The 27,888-nt window shown below is 39.7% G+C and overlaps 1 protein-coding gene across 1 annotated transcript in view; it reads left to right on the top strand.

Moving 5' to 3' along the window:
• Positions 1-15,119: 15,119 nt before the first annotated feature.
• PCSK1 (proprotein convertase subtilisin/kexin type 1) overlaps positions 15,120-27,888 on the top strand; it is a 42,045-nt gene continuing 29,276 nt past the window's right edge. The window contains exons 1-5 of the mRNA XM_059416672.1: positions 15,120-15,466; positions 18,619-18,723; positions 22,039-22,149; positions 24,766-24,912; positions 26,239-26,315. Of these exons, the coding sequence (XP_059272655.1) occupies positions 15,287-15,466; positions 18,619-18,723; positions 22,039-22,149; positions 24,766-24,912; positions 26,239-26,315 (620 nt within the window). The 5' untranslated portion in view covers positions 15,120-15,286. The remainder of the gene's footprint in view (positions 15,467-18,618; positions 18,724-22,038; positions 22,150-24,765; positions 24,913-26,238; positions 26,316-27,888) is intronic.

The following is a 27,888-nucleotide window of genomic DNA, read 5'->3' as shown; positions in this document are numbered from 1 at the left end:
GAGCTGAAATGAAGAGTTGATCTCCCAACAGACTGAGCCTCCCAGGGGCCTCCATATAATTATTTTTGGATTTCATACAATTGTGGTAAAAAAAAGATGCTTGATGTGATTTCAGTCCTCTTAAACTTTTTGAGTCTTGTTTTGTGGCCCAGTATGTGATACTCTGAAAATGTTCCATGTACACTTGAGAAGAATGTGTGTTCTGTTGCTTTTAGACGTAATGTTCTGCATAGATCTATTAAGTCTTTCTGGTCTAATGTGTCATTTAAGGCTGGTGTTTCCTTGTTGATTTTCTGTCTGGATAATTTATCTATTGATGTAAGTGGGATATTAAAATCCTCCACTATTACTGTATTTCTATTTATTTCTCCTTCTAAATTCATTAATATTGCTTTATATATTTAGGTATTCCAGTGGTGGACATGTAAATATTTAAAAATGTTACAGCCTCTTGTTGGACTGACCCTTTTATCTTTATGTGACACCATCTTGGTCTCTTATTCCTGTCTTTGTTTTAAAGTCTATTTTGTCTAAGTACAGCTACTCCAGTTTTCTTTTGGTTTCCATCTGCATGGAATATCTTTTTTCCATTCCTTTACTTTCAGTCTGTATGTGTTCCTAACGCCTGAAGCAAGTCTCTTAGAGGCAGCAATATAGATGATCTTTTTAAATCCATTCAGCCACTCTATGCCTTTTGAGCCCTGTTTACATTTAAAGTAATTAATGATAGATACATACTTACTGCCATTTTGTTCATTGTTTACTGGCTATTTTTTTTGTTGCTCCTTTCTGTTCCTTTCTTTTTCTCTAGCTCTCTTCTTTTGTGCTTTGATGACTTTCTTCAGTGGTGTATTTATATTCCTTTCTCCTTATCTTTTGTGTATTTACTATAGGTTTTTGCCTTGAGATTGCATAGATTATATGTAACAACTTGTATCTCTGACAGTCTAATTTATGTTGGAAGCTGGAACAAAAAGAAATGCTAAAATGAAAAGAATTACTTGAAAGTCTGTTTTAGAAGCGGCGAGACCTCTGGTTCCCCCATCACTCTCCACTGCCGGGAAACGAATCTTTTGCTACCATAGCCAAAGAAAACTTCTGGTTTCTTCCCCAGAGGAAGAAGAGAGTAAAATCAGGATTCACCAGGGATTCACAGTCACAGTTAAAGGTGGAAGTTTCATAAGGAACTAAGTGAGGTCTAATGAATCCTGAGTTCTCCAGGCTTCTCTCGCCCCTGGCAGCCAGCCCCTCTGCCTACAGACTGAAGGTTAACAAGTCTTCTCTGTAGGATGTGACTGACCTAAGAGGAATGATTTAAAGACCTGACTTCTTCGGGGGAGGGGGATTGGGGGAAGGGGTGGTGGGGTTATGGACATTGGGGAGGGTATGTGCTATGGTGAGTGCTGTGAAGTGTGTAAACCTGGTGATCCACATACCTGTACCCCGGGGGATAAAAACATATTATATGTTTATAAAAAAATAAAAATTTAATAAAAAAAAAAAGATTTAATTAAAAAAAAAAACCTGACTTCCAAATTCCCTCAACTCAATTAGTTGGCTAGCCCATTCTATAGCAAAGCCTGCTGTTGTCAGTCTTTGTTGAAATGATCCCGACTTCTAATTGACCTTTCCTTACCTGATTTTTTTTTCTTTTAAAGACTTTATCTATCTCTTTATCTAATTATTTGTCAGGGAGAGAGAGAGAGAGACAGAGAAAAAGAGCACAAGCTGGGGGAGAGGCAGACAGAGGGAGAAGCAGACTCCCTGTTGAGCAGAAAGCCTAACGAAGGACTTGAACCCAGGTTCTTGGGATCATGACCCAAGCCGAGGACAGCCACCCAAATGACTGAGCCAATCAGGCATTCCCCTTACCTAATACTTAAATAAGGCCCAGGAACCAAGGATCACCAGAGATCAAAGAAATGACTTTTTATGACAGAAGGAGCCGAAATCAAACAAACAAACAAAAATAACTTGGTGGGCAGCATAGTGGGGGAAGAAAACTTCAAAAAAACAATAAAACCCTAGCCCCCAAACCTGGTATGAATATTCTCAAAGACATGGCAAAAAATATTGCAACCGTAAGAGAAAAGCTGGGACAAATAAAAAGGAATATTCCTAGGACAAACAGACAAAAAAGATCTCTTGGAAATAAACAATATGATGGCAAAAATGAAAATGAAAAAGTCAGTGGAAAGAATGGAATATAAATTAAGAAAGACTTCCCAAAAACAACAAGAAAAAGAAAAGGATTATAAATGAGACAGAAAAGAGAATGTTTAGGTATTATAATGATTTGATGAAAATATTGGAAAGAAAAAATTTTTAATATATAAACCAGTAGATTTTGGAGCATGAGATAAAATCAGAAAAGAAGTTAATTTCTAAAAGGTATTTAAAAAATACAGAAAAGCAAGCAATAGAACTCTACTAGCACTCCTTCTAAATTAAACAAATTTTGTGCCTGGCAACAACAAAATTGAAAAAAAGTCTGTTATATAAGGCTTATTGGCAAATCATGACCTTGATGTACCTATTTTTGATGGTAACTGAAAAGGCCTAACCCAGACATGCCGATGAATACAAAGAATACCCTCTTTATGTAAATCTCCCAGCTCGTCTTGTGTGCATGTGTGTATGTGTGTATGTGTGTGAATCAACTCTCAATGCCTCTGGCTTCTCCCAGGACTACTGTGATTCAGTCAAGAGAAATTATTAACCAACAGACTTAACTTTTTAAACCTTCATTCCATATATTGTCAAGATTCATTTGGAATGTCTGTGAGGTTCTGTATGTTTTTAGGTGCTGAGAGTTATTTTGACAAGATGAAGTATATGCTAGCAAAAGAAAAGAGAGAACTGAGACAATTAGGGAGAAATCCTAGACCTAATATTTCACTTTCCCTAAAATATGCAGGAATGGGGACTAAGATGTTCTTAAAATTCTCTGCTTTATTTTACTTCTAGTCTTAATGTCTATTATCTATAGCTTGCAGAGGGGTGTGGAGAGCAGGCAATTGTCAAGTAAATCTGATTCACATAATTCACAGGCATGCATTGGGGCTCAGTGGAATCACCTAGAAGGCTCCATGCCACACCAATTCAATCTTAATCTCTGGATGTGCCAGCAGTGCTGCTTAAAAGCTCTTCAAATGATTCCAGTGTGCAGTAAGAATTGACAACCACTGATAATAGAATCTATAATTGAGGCTAAAAAAAAACTTGGAAGCCTGTGCTTGGCATTGGCTATTTATATTTCTTTAAAAACTGGCTATTGCCAAATGTCTACTTTTTTGGAAGCTGTAGCCATAACGCCCAAATAGGTGGCCACACTTTGTTAGTTTATGTGGTTTCAAATTTGGCCCTGGGCCCTCTCCTCTAGTTTCCCAGCACTCAGGTGCAAGCAGGTGGGGCTTGGGGTAGGAAGTGGGGGCTGATATGTCTTTCTTGGAGTGCTGGGCTGACTTGAAGCGGAAGATTAATATATGTAAGATTTTTTTGTTGGGTTGCATGAATAAGGATTCTACATCTGGTGATGCTTCTTTATAGGAAAGATTTTAAAACTTATTGTCAAGGCATTACATTTGGGTCTAATATTAGTAAGCTCTGGACACAAACATGGGCTATTTTCCTCCTTGTGAGAGGGTTGGAACCCCACAGTGAAATGTGAGCAAATGATCACTTCAATCTAATGATTGTCTTTCTAATTGCTTCCAGGGAAGTTATATATATATTTTTTCCTTTGAGTAATTACTCTGTATTTTTCCCCCCAGGTTCAGTGGCATTTTCTCTAAAGAGATAATAATAGAGCTAGCCTAATAGTGGAAAATAACCTCAGGCAGTCTATTTCAAATGCTAAAAAAAAAAAAAAAGGAAAGAAAGAAGAGGAGGATGAAGAGGTTATGATGACAGGACCACAACAAAGGAGGGGGGGGGAGGAGGAGGAGGAAGAGGAGGAAGAGTGGGGTTGGAGTGCTGGGCCAACTCCAGTTAAGGGACTTTTACATATTTCTCATGACCTCTCAGGGTATTTGCTAAAGTCTGCAGAGTCCTAGGGCCCACACTACCCCCAAATCACTATAAGAAGAGGGATGCTTAGGAATGTGCATTTTAAACAAGCTCTCCAGGTGAGTTTTATGCATTATAAGCTGAAAATTATTGGCTGACTATAGGCTGGGTACTAACAGCAGGGATGTCATCCAATAATAACCCATTTATTTATTTATTTTAAGATTTTATTTATTTATTTGACAGAGAGAGATCACAAGTAGGCAGAGAGGCAGGCAGAGAGAGAGGAGGAAGCAGGCTCCCCGCTGAGCAGAGAGCCCGATGCGGGACTCGATCCCAGGACCCTGAGATCATGACCTGAGCCGAAGGCAGCGGCTTAACCCACTGAGCCACCCAGGTGCCCCAAACCCATTTATTTTTTTAAAGCTTCCAGCCTTCCAAAGCAACAGAGGGCAATCATATTTTCATATAATACAAATCCAGGGACATAGCGCTTCTGGGATTAATCTCAGACCATGGGCAGTACTCTTTGATATGAAGCCAACAAAGTGACAAGAGAAGACAGACCAGTAATCATGTCGTTCAGCCTTCACTGAGCACGTACTCTGTGCCAAACCCTGTCCTCAGTGACTGACAGGAGGTAGTCACCTTGAGGTCTCATGAACAGGTCTTGGTAATATTTTCTCAACTGCACAGAGGAGGACACTGAAGTCTCAGGGCAAGCAAATTATGCTAATTAACAATGTGAGTAAGGGACGGAGGACTCACACCCTCTGCCCTCCATGGCTCAGACTATGACGAGTCAAACTATCCCGGGTCTGCAGACAGAGCACTGCAGACCTGTATCGTGGCTTCAGCTCTATCAGAAGAGTTATGCAAACTCTGGTGGCCTCCCTGTCTGCAACTTCTTTGGTCATTTGTCTGTGAAAAATGGTGGAGTGAGAAGCAGGTAGCTGTGAAATCTTTGTGTGAAAAGTATCAAGAACCATACAAATGCCTGCTGTTATATTCCGGTAATCGCGGCTCGTGTGAGCCAGATCTAAACATTCCCACACGAAGTTAGGAAATTAAAATGAAAGAATTGTGTGAGTGTTCAATCGCACAGATAGAATCACAGGCTGGCTCTAATATCAGGAGGACAAGGTGAAGGGGTACATTTTTTTAAAGGTGCTCCCTTTGTTTACTTTATGCGCCTCGAGGTCTGACGGCCACTCTTTTTTTTTTTTTAAAGAAGATTTTATTTATTTGTTTGACAGAGAGAGATCACAAGTAGGCAGAGAGGCAGGCAGAGAGAGAAGGAAGCGGGCTCCCTGCTGAGCAGAGAGCCCGATGTGGGACTCGATCCCAGGACCCTGAGATCATGACCTGAGCTGAAGGCAGCAGCTGATGGCCACTCTTAATGTCGAACGCACTGACTCACGCTTCTACACGATTCCTTTCCAGCACACTTGACAACATTGAGTCGACATAGTATCCTGCTTTTTTAAAGGTGCCATTTTTAAAGAATGTGTTTAGAAGGTGCAAGTCTCTAGGTCTGCCCATTACCTTGAACTCTGTCACTGTTTATCTTCCACCATGAAATCAAATGCCAAAAGTTCGAAGGGGAAGGATCTGCTACCTAAAGTTGGCTGTGGGAGCTGTGGGGAAATGACTTCACTCTTCTGCATTTCAGTGAACTGGAGCTAATCAAATCTGTCCTGCTTCTCTCAGCAGGCTTGTGAGAAAAATCAGCCAAGAATATGCAAGACTGTGATAGAAAGAAATAAAAGAGCAAGAGGAGCATGCTGGAAACTAGTGAGCAGGAAAAGAGGAGGGAGATATGAGAAGGGGCTGCCGGAGATGGGCAGGCTTCAGTTCTGAAATCATCTCCCTATTCCATGTGCCACCGCAACCCCACAACCTCCTCTCCATTTAAAAAACACTTATAACCAACAGGTGTTTTCAGGGAGCTATTTTCTCAGTAACAATAACTGTTATTTATTTGCACTGGAAAACATTGTAGGTATGTTATATATAATGACGACATCAAGAAAGTTACTATTGTAGCCTTTACAGATGAGGAAACTGAAGCAAAGAAGGCTCCAAAACACCTGCAAACATCCGCAGCTGTTAAATGGCGGAACTGAGATTCAAACCCAGGCAGTCTGGCTCCAAGGTCTGCTCTCATTTCTGTGCTTACTGCTTTTTGAAATAATGTCCATCCAGATAGAGTTTGGGCCCGATTTGTCAAATGATGCCAATTTTACAGCGAACTCTCAACTAACCTTGCAAATAAAATTAAAGCGCTTGCTTCTACTGTGTCCAGCAACAGAGCACAAGGAGAAGAGAAAATGGATCGCCAGCCAGAGTACCCCACAAAACATTTGTCCCCAGCTTTCCCACTGCCAAACCACCACATTCCTGCCTGTGTCGGTGTGGCCCCACCCTAGATCCCTGATTAGTCTGGACTGCGGAGTCAGAAGAATCTTAATGGCCTTAAATTGACCTCTTTGCTTTGCTAACCTCCTTCATGCTCCCCGCACCCTGCCCCTCACAGGCTCATCTCTTTCCTAAATTCAGGGCCTGGGAATGAACTCTTGCCATCTGTTAGTTTCTCCCTGGGATGTAACAACCCAGACCTGGCTAATTCATGTTTGCTTAAGATAATGGACCAGCTGATCTTTTGCTTCTTTCCTGTTATGATAGGGATACGGCATGGCCAAGTCTGAACAGTACAGGAAAGGTCTGCAGGTAGCTCTGGGGAAGGGGCCAACACCAATATTCAGAGACGGGCAGATACCATAACTGAATGGAGTAAGTCAGGCTTAAGAGAATATTGTCTTCAAACACTTGGTTCCCTCTGCTGTGTTTTGTTTTCCCACTTTTGATAGAGTTAAGGTTACCTGAACTCGACCATAAGAAGAAAAAAAAGTGGAGGATAAACGTAACTGCAGAATTTGATACTTTGTCTTCTTGTGTGAGAATGATGGGGATTCCTGTTGTTGTAAGGGATCCCAAACTTACAGTTCTAGATTTTTATGAGATATCTTTTGAGTTTGTCAGAAACCAATTTAGAATTTTTAAAGTAATGTGCTGTGGACTGATTTTGCTTTCATGGGTTTGTTTTCTTTCCAGTAGGTGGTGGTCAAAGAGGAGGGGAGAGGAGAGATGAGCAGCTGAGAATGGAGTCCTCTGTGCTAAGGTGGGAAGCAGCTGAAGTCCCCCTCCCCCAGCATCCATCGGACGGGTCTTCTTTAGGTTTTCTTTCTAGCCAGGCTGCTGAAAGATATGCAACAATGGACTGAACCCAACACTTTAACCTTGCTTCTCATCTCCCTCCTGTGAATGTGAATGTTGGAATTAATCTGCTTATTGTTTAAATAAATGCAAACCTTGAAGGATTGCACGGAAGCTATTGTAAACAGACAAAGAAAAGCAGGCCTCAAACAATTGTCTGTAATTGTGGTTGAAAGGGTGGGCCAATCTTGATTCCAGATATGACAAGCAAGAAATACAATCAACAAGCCCGGAAATCAGTGTCCTTATGTGCAAAGTAAAAACTAGTTAGGGTCATAAACATAAATGATGTGGAAGTGAAATTATTTTTATTATATCTAAAAAATATAAATTTGGATATTATTAATATACTGTGGCTCTTCCCATCATCGCTTTGACAATTACTGGTATTTTTATATTGAGCACAGAAAAGAGATCTTTTTCTCCTTGTGTTATCAACTGGAAAGCACCTAATCCCAGAAGCACCAATAGTCATGTATTCACCCTACGGAAGAGCCTGAGAAATGAGAGCTACAAAGATGTAGAAACTGAGAAATGAGGAAGAGAAAGAGAGAGAGAATGGAAGAAGGAAAGAGAGAGATACTCACTAATGCTGCTTAAGTCTCTGGGTATACTGTCCTTGGCCAGCTCTTTCTTCAAGCTTCCATTACACAAACCGATATATCTCTTTTTTCCCTGCTTACGCTAGTTTCAGCTAGGATGCACCTATTTTCTTTTAAAACCAAAATAATTTTGATCCAACAAGATGACTTTTGTTTTGATAGATGAAAATGTTGTATGTACCAGGTGATACTGTTATACTACTACGACTTGCAGCTGATTCAAGAGGAGGAGGCAAGTAATATGGGTAAATTTCAATTCAAGAATTAATACATCCAAATAGGGAGACACCTGAACTTGGTGTCAGAGATCACTGAGGAATATTAGAAAGCAGAATAAGGATCAGTACTGAAAGAGTGGAGATGCTCAAAAAGTCTCAGTTTCAAGAATAAAAAGAAGGAAAATTCCATGAACTCGATCAGTGGACTACCATTAATTTCAAAGCAAATTATTAAAATTTTGGCTTCTATGACTCACAACATAAATATTGATCACTGGCACCTAGCATCACATAGAGCAAGTTGTACTAATGCCAGTGAGAATTAGTCCTGCAGTCGCTATATATGGACCAGCCTATCATGTGACAAGGTCTTTCTGTTAGCCTTTTGATATTTTAATTAGGTAAATTAGTAACTGTCTCTAATGCATAATAATTATTAAGTAAGTTAACTTGTAGGGAAGTTTCTGGTGGCTCTATCTTCTGTCCTGTCTGCAAATCTTTTTATTAACAGCCTGAATAAAGACACCAATGGGAAACTGACTGTATCTGTATATAGCATAAAGCTAGGAGAGAATAACTGGATGATGAAATCAAGATTCAAAATATCCGGGTGCCTGGGTGGCTCAGTCAATTAAGCATCTGCCTTCAGCTCAGGTCATGATTTCAGGGTCCTGGAATTGAGTCCTGCACATGGGGCTCCCTGCTCAGTGGGGAGTCCGCTTCTTCCTCTCCCTCTGCCTGCTGTTCCCCCTCCTTGTGTGTGTACGCTTTGTGTCAATAAATAAATAAAATCTTTTCAAAAAGAAGATTCAAAATATCTTGAAAGGCTGAAATGAGTCTTATGCTTAGACCTCTGCCCCATACATACAGATAACAAAAAACACAAAAATTGTTCAAGTCTGGTGAAAATGTGACTCAGCAGCACATGTGACTATGAATAAAGATCCTAGTCGACTCTAAGTTCAGTAAGAAAAAATAAAGCACACTCAATTTTAGGCTCTAGTGGCAGAAGGATAGTTTCCAAAAAGAGGTGAGATTCTTGCTGTAATCGGCATGGATTTAGCCAACAGTACTACATCACACTTCACATGCCATGTATCAAAAAGTACATACAAAGAGATTCTATCCAGAGAAGACCAACTGGGATGCAAAATTGGTACAAAAACCAAAAACAAACAAAAAAAAACCTGAGGGTGTTTAACCTAGAGTAGAAAAATGTTAGGCAAGATATAATAATCTGTCTTCAAAGTCTGAAGAGCTGTCATATATAAAAGAGATTGAGACTTATCCGTGTGGTGTTATAGGGCAAAATTAGTATGCTTGACTGGAAGTAGGTAATGAGGGACGATTTATGTCGTTACAAGGAAGGACTCTGTAATCACTTGAGCCAGATCAAACCAAAGAAAGGACTGTTTTGGGAGACCATGAATTACCTCGCTCTTGACAGGAATATTCCCAAGGAATGTCATATATCGGGGTCGGGGGTGTTCAGCTAGATCAATGCTTCTCAGAATTTAATTGCATATGAATCACCAAGGACTTATTAAAAATGCAAATTCTGATTCAGAAGTTCTGGGATGGGGGCCGAGAGACGGAATTTCTAACAAGCTCCAAAGCAATGCCTATCATGCTGGTATGTGGACCGCACTCTGAGAACAGAGGAACTAGATAATTTTTCAGAACATTTTACACTACTGAAAGTTTACAATTCTCGTCAAAAAAATGCACTTTAGGAACCAAGAAAGCAGTTACGTCTTGGACTTTCCATAGGAAAATGTCAGTGTTTGAGAGCATAAAGGAAGTAGGAGTATGCTTGGAAATGGAAGCAGGAATGCTCCAAAACTCAGTCAGTAAATGCACATTTTAAAAGAACGGTTCTAGGGGCACCTGGGTGGCTCAGTGGGTTAAAGCCTCTGCCTTCGGCTCAGGTCATGATCCCAGGGTCCTGGGATTGAGCCCTGCATCGGGCTCTCTGCTCAACGGGGAGCCTGCTTTCCTGCCTCTCTCCTGACTACCTTTCTGCCTACTTGTGATCTCTGTCAAATAAATAAAATAAAAATCTTAAAAAAAAAATAAAAGAACTGTTCGAAAGAAAGATTGCTGATAAACAATCTTGTATATAACTACGTTTAATTATTAACTTTCACTAGAAACAACCGATAATTTTTTAATAATTAGAATTAATAGCGCTTATTTCTTCAATTTTAATAATTCAATTCTATATCAAAATCAAAACTCTGTCTAGTTTATTCAACAAAAGTCCTTCGTAATTATCCATCCATTTCAAAGTCTTTCAGTGTACAGGCTGCTTTATTTTTCTCTTATCTCCGTTTCTGTAGATCAGAGCTTTCCAAATGGAATTACAGATGTCCCTCAAGATATTTATCTTCTCAACCATTGGAAAGTCCAGGCAAATAGCTTTATCCTGGGCTCCTGAGAAAAAGACCCAACTAGATTGGCATTTAGGCAATCGTGATTATCACTCATTGGTCTGGCCTTAGGGCAGTGAGCTCAACCTAGCTGAGTGTCTATGGCCTTGATAACTACTTCAGCAACTTGCTGTGAGCATGTCCCTTTTCATCACGAGAAAAGGATCTGTGGATTTGCTAAAGGAGTTTATGTTCGAAGTGCTTAATTAGCATAACATGCCCACCAAAATTTGGCCATAGGAGAATAGATAATGAGAAAGAAAACCAAGAGTTCTTGGTAGGTGTATTTTTAGGTATCTTCCCATACATTAAATACTTTTACCCATTTGTGGCAATGTTGATGCATGATAGCATCTTTAAAGGACATGTATTTTCTAATTTAGAATTTCAATATTATTTTGTAATACTTGACATATAAAATTTAGGCAAATTTTAAACATCCAGAATCCCCATGAAATTCCAATGGTAAATTTGGAGAGGAAATAAAAGAATTGCTATATTTAAAATCAAATGTTGAAAAATTTTTAATGGTTGTAAAAGTTGTTTCAAAATTTTTATTCCCTATTTGTACAAATACAATTTCTTGTTGACAGCAGCCATGAACAAATTTGAAAAGATCATTGATAAAGTGTTTTGATTAGAAGTTATATATAAACTTTCAAACATAAAAACTGAGAAAAATGCTATATTGATGGAAGTATATTCATATTCCTAAATTTAAGGTTATCTACATTCACTTTTATATCTTTCCTTAAACATCCCATTTTATTTCCTTAACAAAATTGTATCCCTGGAAGGTAATGTAATGAATCATTACATTATTATGATTCTACAGAATCCCATACATATGCCTCCAAATCTCTTCTAGTTTACTCCAGTTTGTCATACAAATATTGTTATTTTCTATATTGGGAAACACTGAAATAGGTAGATTTAGTTCTATAACATGTTCTTTTACCAAATATCTTTTACTTAATTTACAGGCTAATTAATTACAAACTTGTCATAATATATAGTTAGTGTTACTCAAAGGAAACAAGTAAGTATACATAACAACTAAATAAATGTTAAACCTAAGTTATTTCCTTGCTCCTCCTATGCTGCTTGAAACTGAATTAGGATATTGTTCAGAGGGCTAGAAATGTTCTTTTTCTTGACCTGAATGGTTACATAGTGTTCACTTTGTGATAAATCATTGCACACATTATTTTGTGCCCTTTAGTGTACATATTTTATTTCATAGTAACAAAAGTTTAAAAATTTTTTCTTTTTTTTTTTTTAAGATTATTTATTTATTTATTTGACAGAGAGAGATCACAAGTAGGCAGAGAGGCAGGCAGAGAGATGGTGGGGAAGCAGGCTCCCTGCTGAGCAGAGAGCCCAATGTGGGGCTCCATCCCAGGGCCCTGAGATCATGACCTGAGCTGAAGGCAGAGGCTTAAACCACTGAACCACCCAGGTGCCCCAAAATTCTTGTTTTCTAATACTAAAAAGATATGGTGATTATAGATCTCTGAGTATATTCTTACTTGCTGTTTATACTAGCCTTGGTTTTATTACTCTCCAAGAAAACTTAATAAATGATTAACCTTATCACTTGGCAGTTGGAAGCAGTCATGAAAGGCATAACACTCACTTGATAATTCATAATAGAAACAGAATTTTCTTCAGTTTATGAATCATCCTGTTTCCTATATAAATTAATCAGATGACTCCAGCGCTATTCAAACCAACTTAAAGGTGATAATTGGCTCTTTTAATTCATGGTACAAAATATAACACCGATGGGTCTGGAGGTTATTACTATGATGCACATAGTAGAATAGGGCTAGCCTTTGATATGACAAAGATGAATTCTATGTCTATTTGCATCTTCAGATTTGGCAAACATTCATTTCTTCTGTATCCCAGAAATTGTGGCAAATAAAGTCCATAAGATAAATTGAGACAATTTCAAAATAAATTACTGAGATTATATATATAGTTTGGATGAGAATATTCTGCTTTCGCTGTCAAAATTTAGTTTAACCTATTAGGCATATCAGTCAAATGTTTACTCCAGGTTTGTATAGTGCTCCATTTAACACAAACGCCTCATTAATGAGACACTCATTGCCAACACTCTGCAAACTGATTTACTTGAAAATATATTCTTACTCTAGCCATACTTACCTTTATTAAATATGTGCCAGGAACTTCTTTTGTCTTGCTAGCACACAGTTAGCATCTGTCTGCTGTGACAATGAAGCACTCTAGAGAACTTGAGGCCACAACTCAGGCTGAGACATGAATGGGAATAAATGAAAGTTCATCCAGCCATCAACACTCACACATGCGAATTTACATGCGAATTTACAGAGCAAACAGAAGAGCCGTTAATCTCAACCCATTCCACAACATCTCAGGGATCATGTGGCTTATTAACATTGACATTTGTTTTTGTTAAGAAGATTCATGTTTCGGGGTGCCTGGGTGGCTCAGTGGGTTGAAGCCTCTGCCTTTGGCTTGGGTCATGATCCCAGGGTCCAGCGATAGAGCCCCGCAGGCTCTCTGCTCAGCAGGGAGCCTGCTTCCCTTTCTCTCTCTCTCTGCCTGTCTCTCTGCCTACTTGTGATCTTTCTCTGTCAAATAAATAAATAAAATCTTAAAAAAAGAGAAGATTCATGTTTAAAGAAATTATCAATCTAGTCTACACTTCCGCAAACATGAAAGCAAATGAAGAATTAGCACTACTCAGTCTCATCCTCCACCAAGTCTTATTTGCTTCCTGTATTTCTCCCCAATCTCTTATGCCTTCTTTTCCAATCTTAGCCTCCTTCTTCTTTCTCTATAATAGTCTGCGCCCCCCGGTGGTTTGAAGCTTAAAAAAAAAAAAAAAAAAAGAAGAAAGGAAGGAAGGAAGGAAAGAAGGAAGAGGGAAAAAGAAGAAAGAAAAGAGAAGAGAAGAAAAATCTTCACAGACAAGACTTTTAAGCCTCTGCAATTTCACTTTTGGGATGAGTCCAACACGCTCCTGGGAGCTCGACGCCAGTAGTCACGATCAAGAACGTAACCACAGTTCCTTCCAGCAGCAGTCAATCCCTCCCCCCCACCTTTTTTAAAAGAGGGGAAAGACACAGATCAAATGAGAAACAGCTCGGTTAGCTGCAAAAAGAGAGCAGTTTCTGAGATTCAAATGGAAGGACAGCTCTGGCCGCCGCCGCGTGTGGCGCTGTCCATTCTTTGGTGCTGAATACTATACACTGGGGCTTTCCCAGCCAGGTTCAACTCTTGAGGATCCTGATAGCCTCAGTCAGCCAAGGTAGACTGAATCCATTTTTGGGTCTGTGTGGGGGTGGGTGGGAGGTGCGGGGGAGGGGCATTTAGACTTTTTGCTAATTCTATTCCCACGGGGGGGTGGGGGGAAACATTCTTCCACAGAGTGACGCTGTGCATTTTATGGAAAAATAATGGTACAGCTTCAGCTCAAAATCCAAGAGAGGAGCTCTACTGAATTAAAAAATGTAAAGTTCAAAATTAATAAAAGCCACTCTTTCTCTCCCTGATCTAACACAAGAGTGTTGGGGTTCCAAGACTCCCTTGTTGATGATTAAAGAAAGTAATTTTCTTTTAAAAAATCATGTGATTGGGGCACCTGGGTCGTTGGCTCAGTCATTAAGTGTCTGCCTTGGACTCAGGTCATGATCCTGGGGTCCTGGGATGGAACCCTGCGTTGGGCTCCCTGCTCTGTGGGAAGCCTGTTTCTCCCTCTCCCACTCCCTGTGCTTGTGTTCTCTCTCAGGCGCTCTCTCCCTCTCTGTCAAATAAATTTTTAAAAATCTTAAAAAAATTAAAAATGATTAATTATTTTTCAGATAAACACAGTAAGGGGGTGACACTAGGCTTTGCAATATCTAGAATAAAATTTTAGATATTGTTTTACTAAGTTGAGAGACACAAGGAACTAAACTTGTTTCTTTAAGGTGGTTTCAATGTTAGTTGAGAATACATTTTTTAAAAGTATCGCTTTAACAATGTCTTCCAGAGGAGCTTACTTTCTTAGGCAATTTAGATCAGGATCTGGGCAATAGACGTTTCTCTCCTCTCTGCTCAGCCTCTGTCCGATTTCAGACTTAAGACCCCTGTTCTTCACAGCAGGTGCTCATCTCCACAGGGCTCTTACAAAAATTCATCCCCTTCCCGCCCCCCAAACCACGAGATAACTAAGTAAATGAAAAGAATGCGGACAGGAGTGCAGCAAAGTGTGTGGTAACTCCCAGCCTTCGATTCTTGGTAGTAATATTCAAATAGGGGCACTTCTCTTTGAGAAGTGAAGGTGTTTCTCATGGCTACAGAATTTACAGTAAGTCAGGGAGCAGACTTAACTGATCCCCGCAATCGATTCCTTCCTTTCCTTAATCCTTCCCTGCTTATTTTAGCCGCTTCTCCACCCCGCCGGGAATACCATCCAGATCTTAGTCCAGGTAGATCTGACGTCAAGAGATGGCTTTCGTCGATTTGACGTGTAAACACTCATTTCCATTCCGGCTTGGAAGGGCTGGGGCTCCACTCAGCCGGGAGACCAAAGAGCGCTCGCCACCGCCCAGCCTCTCCTCGCGCGCCTCCTATCTCAGCAGAGCCACCGGGAGCGAGAAGTGGTCCAGAGTCCGTGGGAGAAAAGGGCTAGTGTTTCTGGCTTTTCTCCTTTCTTGCATCTTTTCTTGCTTCTTTCCCCCATCTCCTTCCGACTTGTGTGCAAGCGAGTGTGTGAGCCATGGAGCGAAGAGGCTGGACTCTGCAGTGTACTGCTTTCGCTCTCTTTTGCGCTTGGTGTGCACTGAGCAGTGTAAAAGCGAAGAGGCAATTTGTGAATGAATGGGCGGCAGAAATCCCCGGGGGACCGGAGGCAGCTTCGGCCATAGCGGAGGAGCTGGGCTATGACCTTTTGGGTCAGGTAAGAGTTTACACTTTACAGAAACTTTCTGGGGCCCATGGGGACTGGCGGGATTGACGCGCGATCTCCCAAGTGGGAGCCCCAGGTCGCACTCTCCTAAGCCCAGTGGCAAAGAGCAGAAGCTTCTGCAGCTCTTGCTCCTGGCGCGCTTGGAGAAAGAAGGCTTGCATTATTTATTGTTTGGGCTGGAAGCAGCTAGGCAGAACGAAGCCGCTGCAGCTGGGTAAAGCTTATTCTTGCTGTCGTCCGCTTTGGCATTTAAATCCATTCCCGCGTGGTTTGGGAGAAAAATCCCTCCACGCTTGTTCACCGAACTTGAGATGCATGCAGGATCCTACCAACGAAGAGCCCCCGGGAGAGGCACTGTGTTCTCTCCCCTGGGACTCAGCTGGTCTCTGCGTCAGGAGCCGGCTGTTTCCTTTTTTTTTTTTTCTTCAATATGGCAGCATCAGATCTAAGTCCTGATGCAAGGAGTCAGAGAGGCTTGGTGATGTCCGCCCTCAGCCTTTCGGGCACGCCCAGGGCATTGGAAGAGCGCCAGAGGCCGGGCTCACGATCTAGAGGCTGGGGGCCCGCCGAGTGGCCTGGGGAGCGGGCGGGGAAGAGGTGAACGGAAACACGCGGGAACACTCCCCTCGACTCTACCCGGACGTTCGGGTCTTCATCGGGAACTTGCAAAGTCTGAGCTTCACAACTTTGCTGGGTCAGACCCCCTGAAAGGTCAAGGGGCTGGAATGACTGTGGGGGAAAGCTTTTCTTTCTTTTTTGTTCTCCAGCCAAATGCCTAATAGCTTCCCCGAGGGTGTCAGCTTGTGATAAAAACTTGTCTGTGCAAGGGAGAGCTGGTTTCATAGATAGCTGGGAGGAGGGTATTAAAGCATTACTAGAGTGACAGTTTAGGTGTGCGATTCCCGGGGGAACCCCAGGGGGTGTGATTTCTAATCTAAGCTTTCATTTTCCTTGGCTCAGAATCAAGCCCTCGCCCCTCGCCTTGGAACTGTGCCTCAAAGCGGGGGAGGAGGGAGTTGTAAAACATTTTGGCGGGTTTTTTCTGGAGGTGGTTGTAGAGATGCAGCTGAAGTCACAGATGAGTAATCGGCGTGGGCGTTGGCGATTCCATAGATCGAATCCTCTGGGGAATACGCCTCTCCTTGCCAGAGGCTTCATTCCCCAACTTGATGAGCCAAATTGCCTTTAAATGCCCAGCATAAAAATCAATACGCAGTTTGACTTCTCCGTGTCCCAGGAGCCGACTAAGACTTTTTGCTTTGCCCAGATGTTGTTCTGTGCCAGGCTCCCTGTTAGGGGCTGAGGAATAATAGGAGGAAAAGAAACTTTCAGGGAATCAAGAATTTAGAGGAGATTGGTTTAGTAACAAATAATTGGAATTGCAGGTAATTTGGTGTAATAGAAGTTGCACCTGGATTCTCAATATTTGTTGATTGAGGGATTGAAGAGGGACAGGAATTGAGGAGTGTAAAAAGACAGCCCAGTGAAGGGAACATTTGTAGAGGGTTTAGGAAGAAGAGTCAAGTTGCCAGGAGAACTTGGTGAGATTGTAGAAGGCACTCAAGGCACAGAAAACATTGTAGGAAACAAAGAAGATACAAAGAAAGGAATTTAGAAGAAACTGTAAGGAATTGTTGGGATCTGAGCAAAGTGTCAGCTGTAGGTGGAATTGTACTGGTAGCTACTGTAGGCATCATGGAAATCTTGTGTATCCTGTGGGGGAATAACTGGGGACTTAATCCTATAACCTTTGGGTAGCTAAATAGTACTGGTAACTATGTGGAAAGAGATTGGGTAAGAGAGCAAAAATATTCCTTTTTCTTTTTCTCACCTGTTAGCCCCAGGCATATTTCCAAACCTGGCCATTCATTATGGGAATTGCTTTTAAAATCACAAATCCCTTTGGGCGCCTGGATGGCTCAGTGGATTAAGACTCTGCTTTCCACATAGGTCATGATCTCAGGGTCCTGGGATTGAGCCCCGCACTGGGTTTTTTGCTCAGCAGGGAGTCTTCTTCCCCCCCCCTCTCTCTCTGCCTGCTGCTCTGCCTACTTGTGATTTCTCTCTCTGTGTCAAAGAAATAAATAAAATCTTAAAAAAAATAACAAATCCCAAACCAAAAAACAATAATTCAGTTTTCCTGATAAGATCTTCAAAGAAGGGTTGGAATGGTCACAGGAAGCTTTAAGAAATAGTGGGGTGGGGGTGGGGGGAATCTATATTTACATATGATTTGCATATGCTATATTTTCTCCAGCTATTTCCAGTTAAAATGGCATTACTATAGAGGGCACAGATTGCATGGAGCACTGGTGTGGTGAAAAAATAATGAATACTGTTATGCCGAAAATAAATTAAAAAAAAAAAAAAGAAAGTTGGTACAAAACAATAAAAACTGTAGTTTACCCAGGGGGGAAAATGGCATTACTAACAAATATTTTAAAATAGTAATTCTTAGTAAAAGATTGATAGTGTTTTCTTAATTCTGTTTATTTCTCCCTTTGTTTACAGTGATTTAGCTTCACTACCCTGAGCTGTCTTTACCTCAGGGTAAAGACAGAATTAGAGAGGTGACCAGAAGCAAAACCAATTGATAGCAGAGGAAGAGCTAAGCATTGATGACCTTTTCCCTCTCCCCAGCTCCACGTATGGAAAGCCTTGAACTAGTGGAAAGTCGAATGGTCTCTACTAGTAGCTTATAAAAATTATCACCATTGAGTCAATGGCTGTATTTTATAACAATGATAAATCATTATAGCTGAATGTAATGTTGACCATAGAGACTACCCAAAGGGTTTGCCAGCTTTCCACAAATTATTATTCTCTGACAAGATAAATTTGATGAAGTGGATATTTTTTTAAAGAAATGTCTACCTACACAATATTGTCACACAGAAACAAACTTAGTTCCTCTGAAATCTGAAAAAGAGGTATCATTAGCCCCCAAGTATACAATGAGCCCAAGTGATAAAATTACTCAATATAGTGACAAGAGAGCAAGGGCTTCCATCGGTCTCTTCCTTATAAAGAATGGGCTTAATAAAAACTGCCTGCCTCTAAGTTACATGGGTTTCAGTCTAACAACCCATATAAATTTATTTTGCATAAAGTGGGTTTTTATTTTAATATTTTTTCTTTTATAGATTGGATCACTTGAAAATCACTATTTATTCAAACATAAAAACCATCCCCGAAGGTCTCGAAGGAGTGCCCTTCATATTACTAAGAGATTATCTGATGATGATCGTGTAAGTGTTGTGCATTTGTCTTCAAACCAATAACCTGACTTATCTGCCTTATGATTTCCAGCAAGAGCAAAAAGCACTTTGCAAATATGATTAATTTTAATTGTGGTCACAACTATCTGTCTGTAGTATTTCTTGTTATTTCTATAGGATTATAATTGCACATAATAATAACTGGATTGGAGTAGATAGATTGAGTTAAATAAATTTTACATATAATATATATAAAAGTATATGTTTAAAATACTAGCTCACAAATCCAGCTGAAGAGCACAAAAACAAATATTAAAAATTAAATTGCAGCTCTATTAAAAATGCCAATACAATCAACTAACAACCTTTCTTATACGCCTATTATTTATCAGCATTTTAATGTCCAGTGTGAGGATGCCAAAGAAATTTACATGTGAACATTGATTTTAATAAATTTCAACATAACTGAAAACACCTTTTTGCATTTCTGTTTGGTTTAGTTATATGGGGAATTAGTATTTATGATTGAGTTTTAAATCTACATCTTTATGAGCCAAATGTTTCCATAAGTATTGTATTATTTTGAAAGTATAGTAATGTTTGAAAGCATATGATCTCTTTTTATACTTGTTTGTATACATATTTAATGGTGAGACAAGAGCAGGAAATGTCTTGAATGAATATAGGCAAATAGTGTGAGGACAATTTGAATGTATATCTAGTGTACCTATTAATTTTTGAAGTCTGTTTTCAAGATCAGCAAACATATTAATAGAAATGTTGACTATATTGGGAGTATTGATATTTGTATACACAATGTTGGCTTTTCTCAAGAATGTGCTATACTGTTTGAAATTTATTGTGGCTGGCCTGTTTTCTGTTATCATGATTTCTGTTGCCTAGGACACTCCAGAGATTATAGAAGCTTTGTGAGAAATAGAATACATCCTTTCAACTTGCTAGAAAGAAAATATAAGTGACAGAAAGGTGATAAAACTATTGAAAGTACATGGAATTCATAAACCCTGTGAAATAATTTGTTATTTATATTATTTGTTCTGAAACTGATAGAATTTTAAAGTAAATTGGTAGAATTTTAAAAGCTGAAAGGAAAAATAAAAAGGCAAATTATCAGAGTAGGGAATGACTGGGCCTTGGTTACCAGCAATCACACCTAGGCAAGGAACACTATATCAGGACCATGGACAGCAGAACAACAACTCCGAGGCATCCATGGCTACCTTTACTCAGGTCAATGATTAGATATGTGAGACCAAATCAGACTCAACATTATTTGAAAAGTTTCTTGTCCAGTGAAATCTTCCTTTTGCCATCCCAAAGCAGATGACTCATTGTATGGTCTGTGTAAACTAGGACAACTTCCAAGACTCTGGCTAGGCTTAGTCCTTGAGCAAAGCAAGAAAGAGATTTCCTTGTCTGCCTAAATGCATGCCTGACATTAATGCACAAGGAAGTCAAACTGTCCTCCCTTATCATCTTCAGAAGAAAAATGGACAGAGTGGAGAAATACCTGTTATTATTACTAAAAGTATCTCACTAAAGTGAACAAATGACCCAGTTCTATTCTTTAGAGAGTTCTTGGATAGTTGATTTGGGAGCAAATATCTCAAGTGATAATGAAGAAAGACTAAGAATTTAATCCCTAACATAACTTCATAAAAAAAGAGTCCATATAATCTTATGAAAAATTTATTTTAGAAAAATTTATTTTTCTAAACTTTATTTTTATTTTGTTTTAGAAAACATCCTAGAACCCATAGAAGGTAGCAGTGGGAAGTTGAGCTAGATGATCTTTAATGCTCTTCCCAAATCAAAAGGATTATTTACATTTAAGTACATACCTATTATATACATAAAAGAAAGATATTCCTAATTTCCTCTATTCTATTTGGTCTGCTCTTAATAGAGATTAATGTGGGATTTGGAGTTAATGACATTAATCATAACACTGTTTCCAACAACTGAATTTTTATCTGATCAGATGGAGGAGTGCCTCTTCTTATATTCCATTTTTTAAAAATTGCTTTTGATTTTCACTTTTTTCTTTTCTTTTCTTGGATGGGGGATAGTATTCTTTCAAAATAGCCTTCTGAAATGCAGCAATAGGCTATCTTTACAAGTATGTTAATGAAATCTCCAACTGTAAGTGACTCTATCAAGGATTAGTACTTGTTCCCTAGCAGCCAGCTTCCAAAGACCAACTCAGAGGACAGGCAGTATATTCCAAGCATTGAGGTACTTTAAGCCAAAACAATTAAGCTTGAACATACATGGTCTTTAAAAATAAATTATAGTGACTAATGTCTAGGGTTTCAAGTCCCTCCCAATATTTATAATAGGTTTGCCATAAATTTTCTAATTGAAAATTCAGGACACTCTTAGTGGATGGTTTTATCCTTTAGTAACAAATTATTTTTTAGTTTTTATTTTTGGATCTGACTCATGAGTATTCTCACATTAACAACATCCCACCAGACACTGGACTGTCATCACATGTACAACAGAGAGAATATGTTTTGGGTAGGAAAGAGTCATGTTGCCCAGTGAAATAAGAGCATAGTATTATTTCACAATGAATATAACCACAAGGCAGTCCCTCACCCTCTCAGGGTCTCAAGTATAATAGGATTATGCCATCAATGTGGGAAAGGTAATTTTTGTATTGTCAGATCTCTTTGCATAATACATGAGACTAAATTAATGGTAAGTGTGCATGGTCAGTAGTACTCATTCATCACCCTGGATCTGTTTCTCATATTAAATACTCTTAAGCAGGAGCTTGAAGCACAGGGAAGTCAGAGTTTTAGACTTACAAAGACACAGCACCTCTCTTGTCTGGCATAACATTTGCAATTTCTACCTTTTGCATGAAAAGAAAGAGAAATTAAGCTAAAAGAGCACCATAACAGCAGTCTCTGGAATATCCCAGCTTGTTGACTCATTCCATTAAAATGGACAAATTTTCAGTTACAAAACCCTAAGATGGCAAGAAAAAATCAGTCTTATGGTCCATATGCTGATGAAAGGAGACTAAACTTTTACTTCCACTGGAATCATAGTATAAATAATTTGAGGGAATCATCACTTCACTGACTCCTTCTCCTCCCCCTAAAGGTACAGTTTACTGTAATAGAGGAAATGTTCATCTCCCCAGTGGGTAGTCCCTTCTTCTCACTAAGCTGCCAGTTTGATCTGCAGTCAAACGAAAACATTTTGAACTGCCTCAACTGTGATGGGGAGGGTACTGGAGCTAGTTAGAGGGAAGATGGTTAAATAGAGGTGATTTTCTGACTGCTGATTTTCTTGCTATAAAACTCCTTGTAGGTAATATGGGCTGAACAACAGTATGAAAAAGAGAGAAGTAAACGTTCAGTTTTAAGAGACTCAGCGCTAAACCTCTTCAACGATCCAATGTGGAATCAGCAGTGGTACTTGGTAAGTACTTACAGAAGGACTGAATAGGATCTGGGCTATTATTTTGTTACATCTGCAAAATAGATTTCTTAAAAAGAGACAATTCAGTAGAAGGCCAATTTACCTGGAGATTAGAGCTGATGGGAACTTCCATGATCTGGATCTCCTGTTTCACTAGGTGGAAGTGTCTGAAACACAGCTATTAACTGCTATGAGAGGAAGGATTGTGACTTTTCTTTTCTAAAGCTTATCTGGAGCAAAGGCAGAAGAATCATGTCTTGCAAGAGTTCCAAAACAGTAATCATCGCAAAAATCACATTTGGTCAGTTACTCTTGAGAACCTTTAAATCATCCAAAGGGCACAGTGAACATGATTCAATATATACAGCCCTGAGTGGCAATTCTTACATGCCAACAAGTGAGAATTTCTGAACCAAGGAACACAAGGAGAGACAAAAGTCATCTACATGCAGATTTGTAGACTTGCAAACTGCTTTACTTTTAAGATACCAAATCCTCATTGATATGTGGACATTGAGTAGAGAAATTTTTTAAAAAAGATTATTTATTTGAGAGAGAGAGACACACAGAGAGAGAGAGAGAGAGAGAGAGAGAGAGAGTGCACAAGAGGGGAGGAGGGTCAGAGGGATAGAGAGAAGTAGACTCCCTGCTGAGCAGGGAGCCTGATGTGGGGCTCTTCCCCAGGACCTTGAGATCATGACTTAAGCTGAAGGCAGATGTTTAACCGACTGAGCCACCCAGGTGCCCCTGAGTAGAGAAATTTTAAATGCTCTTTCTTGCCTGCAGAGCCTTGCTCCATGCCTGTCTCCCTTCCATTTTAATATGAAGCTTCTATGTCAGTAATACATGTTGATGGAAGTGGTATTTTTGTTGAGAGTACTATAAAAGATAAATTTTCATGACAACCATGAGCTAAGGCTTAGATATCTTTGTTGCTTAAAGGACGGGAAAAGGGATCAATTCCTCTTTTTTTTTTTTTTTTTTTTTTTAAGATTTTTTTTATTTATTTGACAGAGAGAGATTACAAGTAGGCAGAGAGAGAGAGAGGAGGAAGCAGGCTCCCTGCTGAGCAGAGAGCCCGATGCGGGACTCGATCCCAGGACCCTGAGATCATGACCTGAGCCGAAGGCAGCAGCTTAACCCACTGAGCCACCCAGGCGCCCGGGATCAATTCCTCTTGACATTCTCTTAACCTAGGCAATACTCACTCATTGCAGTAGAAGAGACTCATTAACATTTGTGTATTGACTGTATGTCAAATACTCTTCTAAGTGTTTGACATGAATGAGCTCATTTAGTCTCACATCATATTGTAGATGCAATGATTATACCCATTTGGTAGATGAAGAGACAGAGACATGGGCAAGTTTAGTAACTTGCCAAAGTCATCTGGTTACCCATGGAAGGGCCATAATTCATGGCTCCAGAGGTCATACTCTTAACCACCACATTGTGTGATTGTTCTTGCAACTGACACAGAAGCCTTCTCTGGCTTTGGCCAGAAATCCATGTGTAGTTCCTACCTCCTAAATCAGTTAGTTTCATGTTGGCCTAGTAAGTTCTTTTAAGAGTTTTCCCCTACTGGGGCACCTTGGTGGCTCAGTCTGTTGAGCACCCAATTTTTGGTTTCAGGCCAGATCAAGATCTTATGAGTTGTAGGACCAGCCCCACGTTGGGCTCTGTGTCCAGTCGAGAGCCTGCTTGAAGATTCTCTCCCTCTCTACCTTCCCTCATTTTTATGTGCTCTCTCTCTAAAGTGAATGAAGACATCTTTAAAAAAAAAAAAGAGTTTTCCCCTACTTTTTGAGGAGAATCAGTCAGGGGAAATTCATTCATTGATACTTTAAGCTGTTATTATTAATAAATTTCTTACTGTCCCTTTCACCAGAAACTGGCACTTTTCTCCCTCAAACACTTGGAAAGGTGCTCACCTCTCTATTTCTTTGCTGTCCAGCTTTTCTCACTTAGAGTCCCACACACTGTAACTGTCAGAAAATTTATCTGAGAAAGAAAATTTCAAATCCCCTCTCATAGATACTTACTCTCTTGAATCACTCATACTTGGAAAAAAAAAAACCACATCACTCATACTTGGAAATAGGCAATTAAATTGCAAGTCCTGGTGAAAAGTCATCCTCCCGAGCCTTCCAGGTTCTGCTTTTAGAAAAGTTTTTAAAACATCCATGAATGACTATGGACCAGACAATGTAAAGTAGGCTCAGTGTGGCAAGGGTGGCTCAGGATTTGGGGAGAGATGGGAACATGCAACGCCAAATAAAACTTTGGTAGATAAAAAGCTTGAGCATGTCATTATAAATGAATGAAACTTAGGGATGAACTTCTTAGAAGCTATGTAACTCAGTGAGAAGGGGCACAGAGTGATTCATCCTTTCAAGTGATTTTCCATTGGAACAACTGGGAAGAGAACAGCACTCTGATGAATCACTTGGCTTTACCATCAACTTTGTTTTTTATTTCACCTAATTGCTTTCTTCTAAAAGTAGAGTGACCCTGGGGTGGGGGATGGCGGGAGATGGGTTTCCAGACTTGAGCTTCGGTTCTTATTTTGCAGCAAGTATATCATGGTTTTACCAATTCTTTGTTTTTCTTTACCAGCAAGATACTAGGATGACTGCAGCCCTGCCCAAACTGGATCTCCATGTGATACCTGTTTGGCAAAAAGGCATCACAGGCAAAGGAGTTGTTATCACAGTCCTGGATGATGGCTTGGAGTGGAATCACACAGATATCTATGAAAATTATGTGAGTCTGGACCCTCCCATGACTACAACTTAGGGAGAGGTCTACAAACACACATAGTTAAGGCTTTCCTTTTCTCAAGTGGAAGACTGCTCTGATGTTGACCTCAGGAATTAGGGCCAAGGTCTTTGCTCTTTCCTGTACCCTCCCGCCAGCAATATGAACTTTTTTGGTATCGTGATCACTGAAAGAATTCAGTGAAGCCAAGGATTTCACAAAAACATGTGTGTTGAGGAAGTGGGGAGGCACCTATACCACCTAAATTATTAAAAGCCATTCAGACTCTACATCACTTGGTATTTGGGGGCATTAAAACAAGCAAATCAAGAATAATGCCTGAGATCATTTTCACAGTCTTCTTCCTCACATCCTTTATAGGTGAATATCTCTGACATTGTGAAATTATGTGAATGAGATTCCTTCCATTCAAATTCAAAATGTACACCATGTGGTGTAAAAATGGCAAGCTGCGAAAAGAAATGTTTATTATGAACAGAAAATAAGTAAATGATAACTGCTTGTCTTTTAAGTACTACATGATATCTTAGGCCTTTAGATCAGTGTTTCATCTTTATGATTGTCCCTCGTCTTTCTCTCATCCTTTCTATTCCTTCAAAATTCCCCAGTTAAAGAGCAAAGGACAAGGGAAGAAAAAAAAGAGATAAAAAGATTAGTAGAAAGTAGGAGTTATTGAAAGATGTGGAAAATGTAGAGAAAAATACTGGTTAACAGAACTCCTATGTGGGAGATGTTTAAGTGTAGCAATCTGTTTGGAAAAGGAGGTGGGCCTAGAAGTTTGTCTCCTATTTCAAGCACACTCTTTTTAATTAAATCACATGTTTATTTCATGTAACTGGAAAGGCTGAAGGAGATTGCTGCAGACCTGAGCCCCACCCCACAGCCATCTATTTGCACCGATAATCGATAATCGTTAAGAGAGATGAGTATCCAAGTGTCGCTAACTAGCTCTAGAGCTTAGTTAAATCATCCAACCTCTCTGGGTCTCAGTTTTCTCTTTTAAAAAATGAGGTGGTCGAACTAAGTAAACTGTGATTCCTTCTGGTTCTAATAGCCTATGAACTTCAGAGAATTATATAGGTCTGCTAACGTTCACTGAGAATTGGATGGTTGTTCACTTTTCTGTGTACATCTTTTATGCCTGGCTTATGGGTATAACAATTGATCAATAACTGGGCCAGAAACTGTGAAATGCAGATTTCTGAGCTATCCGTCAGGCTGGAGGGAGTAGAGGCAAAAAGCTTGGGAAGTGCTACTTTTTTTTTTCTTTTTTAAAATGATGCTACAGGGTTATTTCTATTGTCTCTTTAGGATCCAGACGCTAGTTATGATTTTAACGATAATGACCATGATCCATTTCCCCGTTATGATCCCACAAATGAGAACAAGTGAGTAAATGTGGATTTGGGGGGAATATGTACTTTAAAATGCTTTTATCTTATTTGAGAAAATTACACTGTAAATATGATCCATATTTCAGCTCTCAGAGAAGTTTTCATGCACACCATGCACACCACAATATTTTGTTGCTTTTAAAACAGAAACCAATGTTTCTATTTTTATGTTTCTTTTGGCTTCCAGGACCACATTTCAATTAAACTTTCTTCTTAGGTTATGCAATGCTCCCCTCAAATGGTGCTGATAGTTATAGCTTTAGAAAGAATGTTTGGGTCTTAAAGAGCAAAATCCTACATCCCATCTTCTCCAACATCAATTCCTTAATGAATCCTTTCCTATTAGCAATTCCTCTATGAATCCTTTCCTATTAGCAAACATATTTGATGTTAGTTGTGGAAATAAAAATAGATGACAAAGATAACAAATTCCCATGACTTCTTTTGGTGGCTACAGCCACGCTCACCATTTCCCTCCAAAAAGTATGGCCAGATACCAGACAACAGAGATGTATTCTGAGGCCTGGTCCTCAAATCCAACGCATTTTCTGGGGGCATTGGACAAGTCAGTAGTCTCTCCCCAAGTTTTTGCTGGGTACTGTAAAACTAAAGGGAAGAGAAAAAGAATATCTTCTGACTCCTGATTCTTGCTAGTAACCACAAAGTGTTGAGGGAGGCCAAGAACCAGAGCTGATAAAGCAAGAAGCCAAATAAAGAGCCAGAGGCAAGAGACTTTTTAACCATTTTTTCCTAGCTGCAAAGAAACTTCATCCTTTAGCCACATGGTCTCATGTGAGGAGCCTTCTTTTACAATATCTCCCGTAACTTCAAGAAGACTTCCATACTTCCTTCCTCATTTTCATTTTCTTCTTCATTTCATTTCTTCTTCTTTCATTTCTTCTTCATTTTCTCCACCCAGACTTGCCCCAGAGTTGATCAAAACCAAGGCAAAATTAGAGCTTGCTGTTACAATCGGGATGTAAAGATTCTACATAAAGGGGTTTCATTTTTTCTCTGTATGGCTTTCTCTCTCTTGGACTATTACCCAACTTGGGTCAACTGTATTCTCTCCTGCTTGCTCTTTTCTCCCTTCTTCCCTCTTCCTTATTCTGACTCAGAGTTCCCATGTGGCTGGTGGAGTAATGTTGACCTGAAGTTGTGTCTTTGGATGGTTTCCCCCTCTAGAAGGCCAACAAACACCAGGAAGAGAGTTGAGGCTCATGCCCTTAGCCTCAACTTCTGCATGTATCTTTCCTTCTTGGGGAGAAAGGGAAGCTTGGGGAGGGTTCCAAGATATTGCTTCTTTCTGTACCATTTACTTCTAGGGTTTATTTCTTAAAGGGGTTAACTAGAAACAATACATAGAAGTTAGAATACTCCAGTAACAGTACAGTAAGAACCACCAGGGGGTGCTTTGGAGGAAACTGGGACATCTCAGAACTTATGGCAGGAGCCCCAGACAAATTTTCAGCCATATTTCTAAGTCAAGGCAGTGCAGGGGCAGGAGGAATGTGTGCTCTTTTGGAGCATGACATTGTAATGTTAGCATGGCTAGTAGTCATGGCTT

The sequence above is a fragment of the Mustela nigripes genome, chromosome 12 (assembly GCF_022355385.1).
Source record: "Mustela nigripes isolate SB6536 chromosome 12, MUSNIG.SB6536, whole genome shotgun sequence".
Classification (NCBI taxonomy): Eukaryota; Metazoa; Chordata; class Mammalia; order Carnivora; family Mustelidae; genus Mustela; species Mustela nigripes.
Note: the sequence above shows the minus strand (reverse complement) of the source record. Positions and strands in the feature narration are given on the sequence as shown.